Source organism: Nematolebias whitei, chromosome 15, assembly GCF_014905685.2.
Source record: "Nematolebias whitei isolate Nwh7 chromosome 15, NemWhi1, whole genome shotgun sequence".
NCBI lineage: Eukaryota > Metazoa > Chordata > Actinopteri > Cyprinodontiformes > Rivulidae > Nematolebias > Nematolebias whitei.
Window position 1 is genome coordinate 33,904,425 of NC_056512.1, and position 13,812 is coordinate 33,918,236.

General features: G+C 42.5%; 1 protein-coding gene across 1 annotated transcript in view; it reads left to right on the top strand.

Moving 5' to 3' along the window:
* The first annotated feature begins 3,607 nt into the window (after positions 1-3,607).
* sdk2a (sidekick cell adhesion molecule 2a) overlaps positions 3,608-13,812 on the top strand; it is a 101,958-nt gene continuing 91,753 nt past the window's right edge. Inside the window, exon 1 of the mRNA XM_037689033.1 lies at positions 3,608-3,695. Coding sequence (XP_037544961.1) covers positions 3,608-3,695 — 88 coding nt within the window. The remainder of the gene's footprint in view (positions 3,696-13,812) is intronic.

A 13,812-nucleotide genomic window follows, 5' to 3' on the forward strand; every position in this document is an offset into this window, starting at 1 on the left:
AAGACTCAACTTTCCGCCTGTGTTTTTTAGCAAATACAGCCATGTGCTTTATTTACACTGAGAGTGGACCAATGTTTCAGAATTATATTCTGTGGGAGTTCCTGTTGTTCCTGCTGCGCTGAAGACACTAGATGGCGCCAACATTTCCACACCTGAAGATAATCTCCTTAACGAGATGCCAGGATTATAAAAGGTAGTAGATGACTTCTCCTCGCCACTGGAGCATTATCTGCCGCTGCATCTCTCCTTGTGAACTACCTGTACCTGGACTTTGAAGTACCCCTGGAAATCTCTTGTGTCTTCTCAGCTGCCTTCCTCACCTTCCAACCACATGCCCTACTACCCAAACTACAATACAATCTGAACTCTACCAACGATATTGTTCTCCTCTCATCTAACTCACGTTCTTGCTCCTCATGGTTCCTGTAAATAAAATCACTTTAAATGTATTCTCTCTGTCGAAGTTTGTTCACTCCTCAGTTGTTGTCGCTGGGTATTCAAACATAACATATTCAATATATCTGGAAAATTACTAGAGTACCACTTAACATAGTTCAGAATAACATTTTTCTTTTTTGATTTCATCGTTTGCAATTCATCCCCCCCCCCCCCCCCCCTTAAAAATGGTCTCAAATCCATAAAAAAGTGTGGCGGATGGTTTTAGGATCAGAAAAAGAGAGACTTCATAAACAGTGAACAAGAACGGAGATGACATAAACACTTTAATCCAACCAGCAGCCTGACGAACGTCTGAAGTCAAGCTGACAATCATGACTAATTCTGTTAGGCACAGTGTTTTTATTCAGCCTTACTTTTGAATTTTAGACCATTGAAATAAACAGTTTTGCTTGTTTCAAAACCCATACCAACACTTTGTTAAACCAACACATGTTGAAATAACAATCAGGCAAAACATCAAAGTTCATGCTCAATATTCGAGGTAAAAAAATTCAACAAAGTTCAGTCAGGTCATCTGAACGTGTTTTTTTTTATTTTTTATGTTGAAACATTTCGTCCTTCATCCAAAGGACTTCATCAGTCTGAGGAGCTGCAACAAACTCAGTCCCACAAGCAGCACACTCACATAATGGACCAACCAGTTTGATGTTGCTAAGATGGTTTCTGTAGTCCGCCCTCTCCCCTGTCGACTCCTCTGAGGCAGCCATGGCCAAAGTGGCTCAAAACTACTTTGAAACTATGTTTCAACACAAAGAAACCATCCAGAAGACCTGACTGAACTTTGTTGGACTTTTTACCTGGATTATTGAGCATGAACTTTGATGTTTTGAACCACTTTGGTCATGGCTGCCTCAGAGGAGTTGACGGGGGAGAGGGCGAACACCAGAAACCATCTTATCGCCAGCAAACTGGTTGTTCCACTATGTGAGTGTGCTGCTTGTGGAACTGAGTTTGTTGTGGTTCCTTGGACTGATGAAGTCCTTTGGAAGAAGGATGAAACGTTTCAACGCAAGGAAACCATCCAGAGGTCCTGACTGAACTTTGAATCAGGCAAAACCCCAATTAACAGTGGAGCTGGTTGAACACGGACCACATCCTTTAAGACCAGAAGTTGATTAATTTTTACGTCAATAAACACAGAAATCTATTTCTCTACTGCAATCAACACTGCAAAGCTTCACATGTTACGTAAAAAAAAAGTCCATTCTTAGCATGTGTATACATAAATGTCACCTATACACAATACTGTATTGTTTGACACCTGCCTACAGTGCCCCCACCCCACCCCAGCATGGCTTGTAGCACAGGGCAACCTCTGCTTCCTCTGCTGCAGAGCAGTTACACAGACAGAGACAGAGCACCTGCCCTCGTGCCTTAACGCTGTTCCCAGCAGCTTGCTAATGTCAACCTGCCTGATATGCACAGCAGGGTGGAGGTGGGGGGGGGGGTGTCTCCAAGACAGCAGCAATTTTCCACCGCATGCGAATGAGCCTCGAGAGCAATCTGCTGGCCTAAGAGCCTCATAATCAGCACATCATTATCAGTAGGGGATGGCGCATGGGGTGCAAGTGGGGTGAGCAGAGAGGAAATAAAAGGAGGGAAGAAAGGATGACACCAAATGAGATCCTGTTGACATTGAGAAGCTCGAAGACGTTGGGAGGGAAACGGGGGACGCTTGCATGTGCAAAGGACCTGTAAACAGATTTGCAGCGAGGATATACATCACAGGATACACCAGCCCTTGTTTGTGCATCAACAGGAGCTCTTTGAAAGGCAAAAAGCAGAATTTATTTCTCAGATGTTCCCTGTTAGTTTGGGTTACTGCTGGTCTTTTAACTCTCAAAATCTAATGGCAGATATACAGATCCACTGTGACAGCTCTTTGAAGCTTACCTTCCCCGCATGCATTTTTCAGCGAGTTCAAAAGGAGCAAGGACAACAAAGCTCGTGTGTGCACGCGTCTGTTTTTTAGAAGTGCCCGGAATTTTCCGTGTACTCCAACTTGCCTTTAATCCTTCGTCTGATGATGGAGGAGGCATGGCGCGTTCGAGGGCAGCGACAGAACATCGTGCTTGATCTGAGACTAATTTCTGAAACAAGAAGTCTGCTCCTGCAGGGTTTAGCAGTGCATTTCACAGCCCTACATTCAGAACACACTGAAATAGCACCTGTGCTCTTCAGACGATGTGACCCAGTTAATTTTTCAAATCCTCTCCAAATGAAAACAACATCCACAAACAGCTTTGGAAGACGTGGTTGCCATCAGGTTGTTCTCTGTAATCCAGGCTTTTGGTTTCCATGTGTCAACAATCAATCATAGCTGTCCAGACACGTGTATCTGTACCGCTCTCCGCCACATGGGGGCAGTAGCGCACAGAGCACTTGAGCTGACACTTGGCTCAGGTTGTGCGCGCTGCCACGGTCTATATGATGTCTAATTCATAAAAACAGGAGTCTCTGGACTATATGGCCATAAAAAAATGGTACTCATATTCCAAAATTAATCCCATTGCAAAGAATAGGAAGTTGTTTATTTTTATGTTTGTTTGTTTTGGGGGAGTGCGTGTAGTAACTTGGAGAGAGTCTATTTGCAGGATCAAAACATAAGATTGACCCTTTTAATCTATTGCATGAGTGCCTTGGTTAAGAATATTTGCACTGGACAGCTTTTTATTTATTTATTTATTTATTTATTTAATAGTCATGGGTTTAAGGATAAAACATGTAGACGTTTACATAATAATTTTAATCACCTCTATATTCAGAGGTTCTCCAGAGTGAGGATGTGGAGTACAGCCCGTTTCACACTCTTGACAGCCGAGCAAATTCAATTGGACTGACTCCGCCTCGCGCACGCGGGACGTGTCCAAAGCTGGATCCCCACTCCGCGGTGCGCCCGTCTGCGTGCCCGCTGCTGCTCTTCTCTCTGACGGAGTCTCTTCTCCACACTCCCCACCCCCCCACACACCCCACCCCCCTCCCAGCCCATCCAGTCACTCACCCCCATCACACAGCAGCGAGGAGCAGCCAGGAGCGCAGGAGCAAAGCAGGAGCCAGGACACTTCCCCGGAGCAACATGTCCCCAGTCTGGAGACGGGGGGTCCGTGGCACCTGCAGCAGCGGGGGCTCGATCGTACCTAAGTGGACCATGTTTGGAGCTGGACAGGTTGGACAGGTGTGGGTCTCCTGTTGGATTCTGATGCTGTCGGCTTGTCTCCCCAGCGCTCAGCCTCAAGGTAAGATGCGCAACTCTGATTTGTTCAGTTGCAAGCGCCTAAAAAAAAAGTCTAAAAGGTAAATAAATGTGAGACAAAGGAACAAAAGACGCATAAAGATGCAGAAGATAAACTCAGGACAGATAGATGTAAATGTAAAATGATTCAATTGACTAATTAAATTAGTGTCAGCCTGTTAATTGAACAGACTTTGGGCTTTTGAAAGGTCCAAACGTTCAAGGAGAACGACCTGCAGACTGAAAAGGACTATTATGGTGCTGGCTGCTTTTAAACAGAGGATGTGTGCTCTGCCATCCTGAGCAGGTTGTTTCCAACATGATCAAAACAAAGTACTGCTTTTCTTTTTAAGCCTTTAGTCAAACCTAGTTTTGACTTGTTTATTCTAAAACTCAACGGAAGGATTTTTTCGAGACGCTCTGCATCCCTGCTCTAGATTTACCTGCAAGACAGACAGGAACACATACGACTGTGTGGGACAAGCAGAGCAGATGTTTGAAGGCTGTGTTGCATGGGTCTACATCTGCGTTCAGACTTGGAGGCTGTGTGAAAGGAACGTGCATCCGGCAGAATGCATAAATCATGCTTCGTGCTGCTTTCGTTCGTGTCCAACACAGTCGGAGATAAGGAGACGCAGACATGTACATGAGCCACACTAATCACACGGCTACTGTGAAACTGTTACGACTCCTCGCTTGTCATTTGTCACCTGCTGACCTCTCGGCCAGTGAGAACATAATGAGATCTGCCAAATAAAAGGAAAGCCAGGGAGCTCAAACACATCCTGCCTCCATTTTTCAAGGCAAACAAAGAATTTGCTGGTTGTTGAGGGAAGTGAAGGTAAGTTGATAAAGGACAAAGAAAACAGGGTTTTTGGTGTTCCAATTAAATGCTTTCCTATCAAACCCACATTCGTGGCTTTTATTGTTGGCACGTGCCAAAGGTGCATGTTTGATGTCCTTGGAGCGTTTATCTTTGCAGGTCTTGAAGAAGAGGAGAAAATAGCCACGTTTTGAAGGCTGAGTCGTGTGAGACTTGCCTATAAGCGCTCCCCATTTCCCCGTCACACTGCTCAGTGCACCAAAGTGCTAAAAGCAGCATAATCCTCGTGCTTGTTTGTCTTTGAACAACTCACATTGCTCTAAAGTACTCCCAACCTTATCTGAGAAGAGTCTCTGGCGTCTCTTATTATGCACGGCACGGTTCCTCTAGCTGTTATTAGCATCTCTTTCTCAAGCCAACATGCCTGGAGTGTGTGAGGATCTGTTGAGTGCTACCAGGCTACTTCGCTAGGTTTTTAACTTCCCTCCCCCAAACAAACCCTTAACTTATCCTTTCTTTTTTCTTCTTTCCTTTTTTTTTTTTTTTTTTTGTGAGCATTCCTGATCGGGCATTTGCATCGCCGAGAGCCTCACCGTTTTGTCTGTGTGCTCTTACATCCAAGGAGGGCCTCGAGTCGTGCTTTTAGAGGTGACACAGTTGCGCTCGTTGCAGGGGGCTTCTCTCAGCATCCAGCGGCGCCTTGTTGCCCTGAAGTGGAAGGCAGCTCGCGTCCTCAGAGGGAAACCTTGTTTGCAAATGATTTGCAGAACAGCAGCAGCTCTGCATAAAGTCAGAGACACTGTAGAAAACTGGAAAACTGGGAGACGCAGGCTTCACCGGGGAACAGGTGTTGTGTAGCTGCTTGGTTTGCAGCAGGTTCGTTTTGATGCTCCTGTTGAGCTTAATACAGACGGCTGCTCCACTGCATGGGAGGGATACGTGTAGATCCACAGGGAAACCTTTCTCCAGGTTTTACTCAGCAAGCCATTTAAAGACTCATGTAGATCCCCTAATCGAAATAGCGAGTAAATAGATGTGAGCTTCTGCCTTTCTTTCCCCCACCCCCCCTCTCTTAGCAGTCTTTGTAATGCTTTTCCCCTCCTCAATACCTAAAAGCGGCAAAAGATCTATGTCCATTTGAGTGAGTGTGTTTTCTGCCCGCGTATTGTTGTGTGCATCTGCAAAAAGGTGAGTGTGCGAGTTGCTCGTGTTCCTGTCTATTGAGCTTTAATCTTGATAGCAGCATTGACATTCTGCCAACCGACAGCTGCTATAATTTTCTGGACGTACGTTATTATGCGGCTTGACAGCTGTCAGCCATTTCCAAATCTTTAAATCTTATGATAATCCCCCGTGCTTACACACAGACACACACACAAAAAAAAAAAACAGCATTTGTTTAAAACACTCCGAATCCTTGTGTGATTAAAGCTCCCCACTCTAGCACAGGCTCCACATCATCGTTCATCTACATCAGCGACGCACAGACACGCACGCCGGCGAACACGTCCACAGAAGAAGGGAAAAATCAATACGCATAAGATCGCACAAAACTACCGTATTAGTGGTTTATCAAAAATACAAGCATCTCTTCCTGCCGGCTAAATTGTATTTTTGCACTCGTAAATTATCGTTTAAATAAACTCCACCTGTTATTTGTGTAACTCTGTTTAAGTTGTGACACCTGATGAACCCATTTTTTTATGCTGTAGCAAATCATCAGTCGTCATGTCCTCATTACAAATACAGTTGGAATCAAATATGTCTGTCAGCAAAATATCTACTGAACCAAAGGATGAATGTTAAAGATGTTTTCTGAGAATAATCAATAAACTAACAGATACAGTTGATCAGCGTTTTGAAGCCATCCCGATTGAAGTCGATTGCCACAGCCTGCTGAAGTTATGAAACCTCAAAACGACAATAATTCAGTTGATGTTACAGATATTGAGCTACAGTTTGGTGTGGTAGTAGCTGAGAGTCATCCACATCACATACTCTTAAGTTCAAGGTCAACTATTTTTATTGTCATTCGCATCACATGTGGTACATGAGGCGGAACCAAATTGTGTACTCATGGTCCCAGTTACACCCCAAAATTGCAAAAATGTAAAGTGTAAAAAGAAACAGTATATACGGATCTAAGATATATGCTAAATGAATGCTAAACAATATGCTAAAAGATCTAAAATATATGTTAAACACTAATAATGTAAAATAATACGGTATATTAAACAGCAGCCTGAACATTAGTCTGTCGTGAGTAGATGGGTATGAATGAAATGGCTAAGTGCCAGTCATTGCTATGCCTAAAACCTTAGCAAGAACTGTTGGAATCAACCCTCTTTGTCTGTTAGTAAATTATCTCTTGAACCCCTGAACAGATTTAAATCAAACTCTCAGAAAATAATAATTTCATGTCCGCCAAGAACTGTTTACGTTTTGGAGTCAACCAAATTCAAGATGGCTACCACAGCTCTTTCACATGAGCCAACTTAAAAAGGGCTTCGATTCATACAGTTGTACAGATATTGATCTCAAATTTAAACTGATAGTAGCTGAGAGTCATCTGAGAGTGAGAGCGTGTGATGAGCCCACCACTCTCACGTCCCGACATAAGATGATCTTAGTTGGATGATGTTTGTCATGAAAGGTGGAGGGTAATACACATTCCTTTAAAGAATGCAAGGCTTTTAATTATGGCATATGTATTTCAGTGCTGGTTGAAATATACTCCATGAAATGCGTGTTCTGCTCCAGAGAGCCAACAGCTGTTGAAATTTGGACTAAGTGCTTATTTTCTTTGCAGTGTGGCTCATGCCAGGAAAGCCCAGCGAGCGTTTTGCCCAGCCTCAGGTGAAACAGTGGCAGCTTCCATATCTGACTCCTTATGTGTCTTCAGTGCCTGCAAACGTCTGGCTGGTTGGCTGCTTTTTTTATTTATTTCATTTATTTATTTATTTATTTATTTTCTTGCCTTCCCTTTTCTTTTTCTTCTCGCTGCCAAATGCTGTCGACACATGTTTATTCATGCTGCCACGAGATGGAACATGTCACAGCTCAATGAAAACGGCCTAAATTTGGGGGGAAATAAACAGTATTTGGTTTGGAAAAATACAAAAAAATGATTGCGCGTAAGAGTGACAAATGATTACAATCAACCCTATTGTTAAAGAACAAAGGGGCTGTGCGTTGTCAGTGTTTTTTAAAGCTTCAGGAAGGCTTTAATTGGCTCAGTTGAGCAGCAAAACTGTGTTTATAGTTCATAATGGAAATGTAATCAAATTAACTGCAGGGTTTTGGCATTCCCCCTTTGCCTAGTGATTGCCATTTGCCCATAGGGCTCTATAATGACTGTTTGCATGGGGCAAAGAGTTCTGTCTCACCATATGTGTGCCGCGCTGATGTCTGCATATTTTGATAGCTGGTTGAAATTATTACTCACTCCAAAAAAAAAAAAAAAAAAAAAAATGTAAGTTGTTTTTTAATTTTTTCCACTTTTCTGGTGTTAAACACTTTTTTCAGCTTCTGCTGATAAATCTGTGCACTGAAGAAGCTTGAAAATGAGTTGCACAGGCCTTCATTCCACATAAAAACCTGTTATTCCGAATAATTCGTTACCTACAAAGAACCTTTTGTGTCTCGCTGAGTGAAAAATATAGTTTTGAGTAAGGTATGCTCAGATTTGATTTTCGCCGTAATAACGGCATCAATTTTGTGGGCAATTTCACGTTTTTGCTGGCGATTTTAATCACATAGCTGAGAGTGGTTTTGTTATATCTACTTGTTTACTGATGAGAGCGAGCGAAGTGGCGCTGCAGGCGGAAACGTACAAATTTCTCACATATTAATTCTCCTGGCTAAACGTCTAATCAATCTGACACAGAGCTTGGAGGCACTTCAACTATCAGGAATTTAAAAAAAATGTCTCAGAGGAAGCCCTGAGCTGGGACAAAAGCTGAAAGCAAAAATGACCTTGGCCATTGTATGGAGGAGAATGTGAAGTAGCTCTATTTGTTTATTTTTGCCTAATATAATTTTGACCAATAAGGAGCAGAGATGTTTTCATCAGTGTCTTTTATAATGAGCATTTTCCAAAAAAAAAAAAAAAAAAAGTGCTTTCGCTTTCATCCATGAAAATGAAGGATGGAGCTCAAGTGGCATTCGGAACCAAACACATGTCTTTGAGCCCCCAAGCTGTTCTATGTAAACATTTAAACAACACAAAGGCGACTCAAGGAAAACTGTGGAGAGAAACAATGCTTTTTACAACGTAATGTGCTCACTGAATCTCTGCTCACATCCAGCGTGGCCCTCCTGGGGACCGCTGAGTGTATTCTTGTGTTGTGAATAAAACGGCAAAAGAGACAAGAAGGGGAGAAATTGAGGTGGTGGTGGGGCCAGCCTTTTTATCTATCTGTCCCATAAAAAAAACAAGTGGTCATACAAATCCATTTCTCTTTGTACACTCACATGAATAAATCCTCTCTCTGTTCCATTCTTGTTCTGACCTCAGATCAGAGCAGTTGCACCACTGTGACTTGCTTCAGTAAGTGATAAACATGGCAATATCTCAGCTAAACTTGATAGAAAACAGACAAACAAACAAAAATAAACTGTTAAAGGTCTGGCATTTCTTGAAAGAATGCATATTGCCTGCTGCCTTTCAAGCCAAACATTAAACTTTTATTATTGTGTGCCAAAAAGGGATTGAGTTAAACAGACAGAGAAACACTGTCATCCAATATGTTGCTGGAGGATCAGAGAAACTCAGAAGGATGTTCCTCAGTCTAGTGGTTCTACACTTAATGCTCCTTAACCTCCTGCCTGAGGGGAGCATGGAAAAAAGTGTGTGTGCTGGGTGAGTGGGGTCCTTCATGATGCAGGTGGCCCTCTTCCTGCATCTGGAGGTGTAGATATCTTTTATAGTAGGGAGTCTTTCTGAGTTCCACTGAAAGTTTAACTAAAATCTCACCAGCAGTTCAGGACGTGATTGTTGCTAACATTCAGACATGTTGCTAACGTTTTTAGCAAAACTGTTGCTCAATGTGTAAAAGTGCTATGTACTGTCGTCATTGTATGTGACGAAACTTATTCTCTTCATTTAACCCATCACACCTGAGATACATTCAAGTGGAGCAGTGGGCAGTTATGTAAGCACCCCGGGAGCAATTAGTGATTAGGTGTCTTGCTCAGAGACACCAAGACATGTGGGCATGATGGCGGGGAGTTGAACCTGCGACTTTCTGGTCCCAAGTCGACTGCCCTGCCTCTACACCATCTGGACCCCAAGTATGTATTGGGGACAATGCTCAGTAAACATCATGTCAAATCTTTGCTCAGTATCTGTAAAATTAGATGAATAATGGTCATGTTGTTCTGGTGGCCATTTTGAGATTATTTGAATTCAAAAGTTTATCAGTTTTAGAGGAATACCCAATGATTATTTTCTAAGAATTTTCTCAAAAATTATCTGGTTGTTTTTGAAATATTTTGCCATCAGACAGATAGATTTGGTTCCAGCTGTGAATGGCAAAGTTTTAAAACAAATCTCATTCGATATGCTCATGTATGTTACGGGAATGTCTTTCAGCTACTAACACACTTTGGCTCAATATCTACAATTAGCTGAGTTAGAGACATGTTTGTGTTGGAAGGTTGCTTAGCTCTGGCACCAGCTTGAATTGGGTTGACCCTGAATGTTAGTCAGTTGTGAATGTGCATCCAATGAATACTGTCTGAGAGTTTCATTTAAATCTGTGTTCTGTTTTATGAGATATTTTGCTAAAAGTACAGGCAAACACAGGCAAAAACATCCATCCATCCATCCATCCATTATCTTTAACTGCTTCTTTTTTTTCGGGTCGTGGGTGTCACTGGTGCCCATGTCCAGCAGTCACTGTGCAAGAAGCAGGGTACACCCTGGACAGGTCTCCAGTCCATTACACGGACACGAGACAAACAGCCATTCACTCTCTCACTCACATGACAATTTAGAGTTACCAGTCGGTCTAACATGCAGGTTTTTGGTCTGTGGGAGGAAACCGGAGTACTCAGAGAAAACCCAAGTATGCACGGAGAGAACATACAAACTCCACCCAGAAAGGTCCCAGACTGGGATTTGATCCGATGACCTTCTCACTGAGATGCAACGGCTCTACCAACTGCGCCACCGTGCCACCCACAGGCAAAAACGTTATTACCTTTTACTTTCAAAACTGGATGAAGGTAAACTTCAAAGCATGTGAAGCTAAAGAAGGCAGGGAAGATTAAACTTTTTTTCTGCATTAAAGGTAGTAAGGAGTCCATTCCAGTGAGACTCCATTCTTAAATAATCCTGTTTTACAAGCAAGCTCGTGTATGAAAACTGCAAGGTCACATTTGCTCAGCTGAGCTTGGCAGCAGGCCTGCCAAACCCTCTGGAAGCGAGGAGGGGGTAGCCAGAACCTCTAGTTGCATCTCAATACTTTGTGCTCTATTGATTACAACTTGAGCTGATTCTCATCTCTTGTTGTTGTCCTGCTCTCAAACACATGGGACTTAATATCATGTTTGGGTTTGTTTCAATATGCCAGCTATCTTGCAAATCCTCTTGTATTTTGGAACGTAACATCCACCCCCCTTCCCCATCACTCCTGTCACAGTTTGACACCACTCCACCTTAGATACAAACATACGTGCAGCAGAGACCGAGGGATATCATTGTGATTGGTAAAGCGCTGAACACGCCAAAGCATCATCAGAGATAAATCTAAAGAAATGCATACCAACAGTCTCATTCAGGAGGGCTTTTGTGTTTGTTGATAAGGCTGGTGTGTGCGTGGCAGCGAGGAGCAGGTTGTCATTGAGACACGGCAGCACTTCAGCGTACACAGATCTTTGATCACTGTCCTTGCCTGTAACATCAGCAGCGTGTCAGTTAAGAAGTGTGACGATGACGGGAGCTGACAATGGCAATGCAGGCTTCTACTTCCATGGCTCATGTCATGTTTGGATTACCTTTCCTTGGCCCCTCTACACAAACCATGAAACCCTTCAGGTTAAAGACTAAAAGCATATGATGGAATTCAGCCTGAGACAAAAACTGCTCCTCTCTTCTAAACTAAAGATGCAGTTTATATTTCTCCAAGTTTATATTTTTTTATTAGTCAACTTTCAGTGTCAGTGCCATATTTTCTTTGATGGCACTGAATGACAACAAATTTGAATGAATACATAGATTTTCATTTAAGTTCCAAGAAAAGATAAGAACTAAATAAGTTCAATACAATGTCTAATAAAGAAGTAGTTTTATGTTTGCCCACCTGAATGATACAAATAATAGAAGCATACAGCGCATACAAAAATCAATACAGCCTACCAGCTCTTATTGAAATCAGGAAATTGAGAAACTTTTGGCATTCATTCTTGTACCTGCCTGCTTACAAGATTAATAATCCTGAGTTCCAGGAGAGCCTCTGTGTGACAATGAAGCATGAATTTGCCAATACGCAAATCAAGACTGCCATGAGTGTTTTTGCGCGGAATGATTTAGGATCAGTTTGGGTGAGCTCCTTGGAGGTTAAGTGGGGAATCTTTGGCGCATTGCACCTCTCTAAGCAAACCAATGCTGACAAGGATAAAAGAGATCCCGTGCAGATTGATTTGTCTACTTATTCAAATTTCAAAGCAGCTTGGAAGAGGAATTCAATAAAACTTCCCTTATTGCTTTAATACCTGGTAGCAAATGCACAAACATGACAAGCAATGTGCACATATGTTAATATGCAAACACGGTTTCCTATTCATTTAATACATTCAGGTTGTTTTGTTGCTTCTGAATAGATCTTGTTAGAAAAGAACAAAGTTATTGTCACAACCATTGGCGTTAGAAGCATTTGTAATGTGTTTGTGTGGTGGGGCCATGCTGGTGGAGTGTGTGTGTGTGTGTGGGGGGGGGGGGGGGGGGTCTGGGGGTCAATATTAAAATTTTTAATAATGAAGATGCCATTTCCTGCATTCTGGTTTATTTTATTGGGTTGTTAATTATCTACATTTACCTAAGTAAACATTTGATTCAATAACGATTTTAGAGAGCAACAAGAAGCAGCCTGACCAACAGCTCTCCTTGTTTGAATAGCGCACACTCCGCTTCTCTAAGTTCTCGCAAGCATCCCAACTCCTTCCCACCCCCATCCCCCGTGTCGAAAACTGCCAGAACTAACTTAGCGCTAAGCTAGAGGTGCACAATACGTTAGCTAAGATGCTACAGATGTAGCGCTCTGCTTCTCTCACATTTCCTAGCTCCCCACCCTGTCAACAACTGCCAGCACTAAGCTAGCAAACAAAACAGACGCGTCTCCCCCTCCTCCTCCTCCTGTGAGCAGATGACCTTGGAGATACACTTTATGCATGTGGAGAGTTGTTGTAGGTAACCAGGAAAACCTGTAGAGAATTTTTAGTGGTTTGAGTATTCTCCGATTAAGTGGAATGGATTTGTTCACAAAGAAATCGAAACAGCACTGGGTGAAGTAATAGTTCATGGTAAATGAGGGGGGTCTGAATTAACATTTTTTAAATGTGTGTGTATGGAGGGGGGACGACACATGTCCCCTTCACATATAATTGTTGCAATGCCTATGGTCACAGCTATAATGAACATGGGCCCCAGCTACAACATCTCATATTGACAGTCAATATCAAAAACAGCTTTTTCAGTTGTAAAACATGTTCTGATGGTTCTCTTTGCAAAATAGTTTCCAATTTCACCCAGCTCTGTCATGTCACCATTATGGCCAACTCCAGTGATGCAAAAGAAAAAGGAATAAAAATATAAATTAATGTGTGAGTGTTGATCATGGGCCTGGGTGAGGTATTGTCGGAGAAAAGAAAGGAGAGCACCGCAGTACTGGGGCAGGGATTGCTGTGATGTACAGTTGTACAAATCCTAAATTCTGTGCAGATCCAATGGTAGCTAGGAAACAGCTGACAGTAAAATGGGGGGATCAAAGGGATTAGCGTGCCCAGATTGAGCCCAAACAGTAACCCTTCGTCTTCTCTCACTGCCAACCTTTTTCTACATTTACCCCTTTATAGCAGTGATTTGCCTGGTTGTTACACACAACCAAAAACATGCTGCGGGCCCTCTTTCAGCTTCAGTTGGTTAAAAAAAAATACATTTGTGTTTTAAAAAGGTCATTTCGTCTTTTCATTTCGACAAGTAAACTGAATGTGGAAAGATGCCACTGCCAGTAGACATATGCATAGTTCCAAAAATACAAGCGCTTACACACAAGTAATCCAGACAAAACAAAGACAT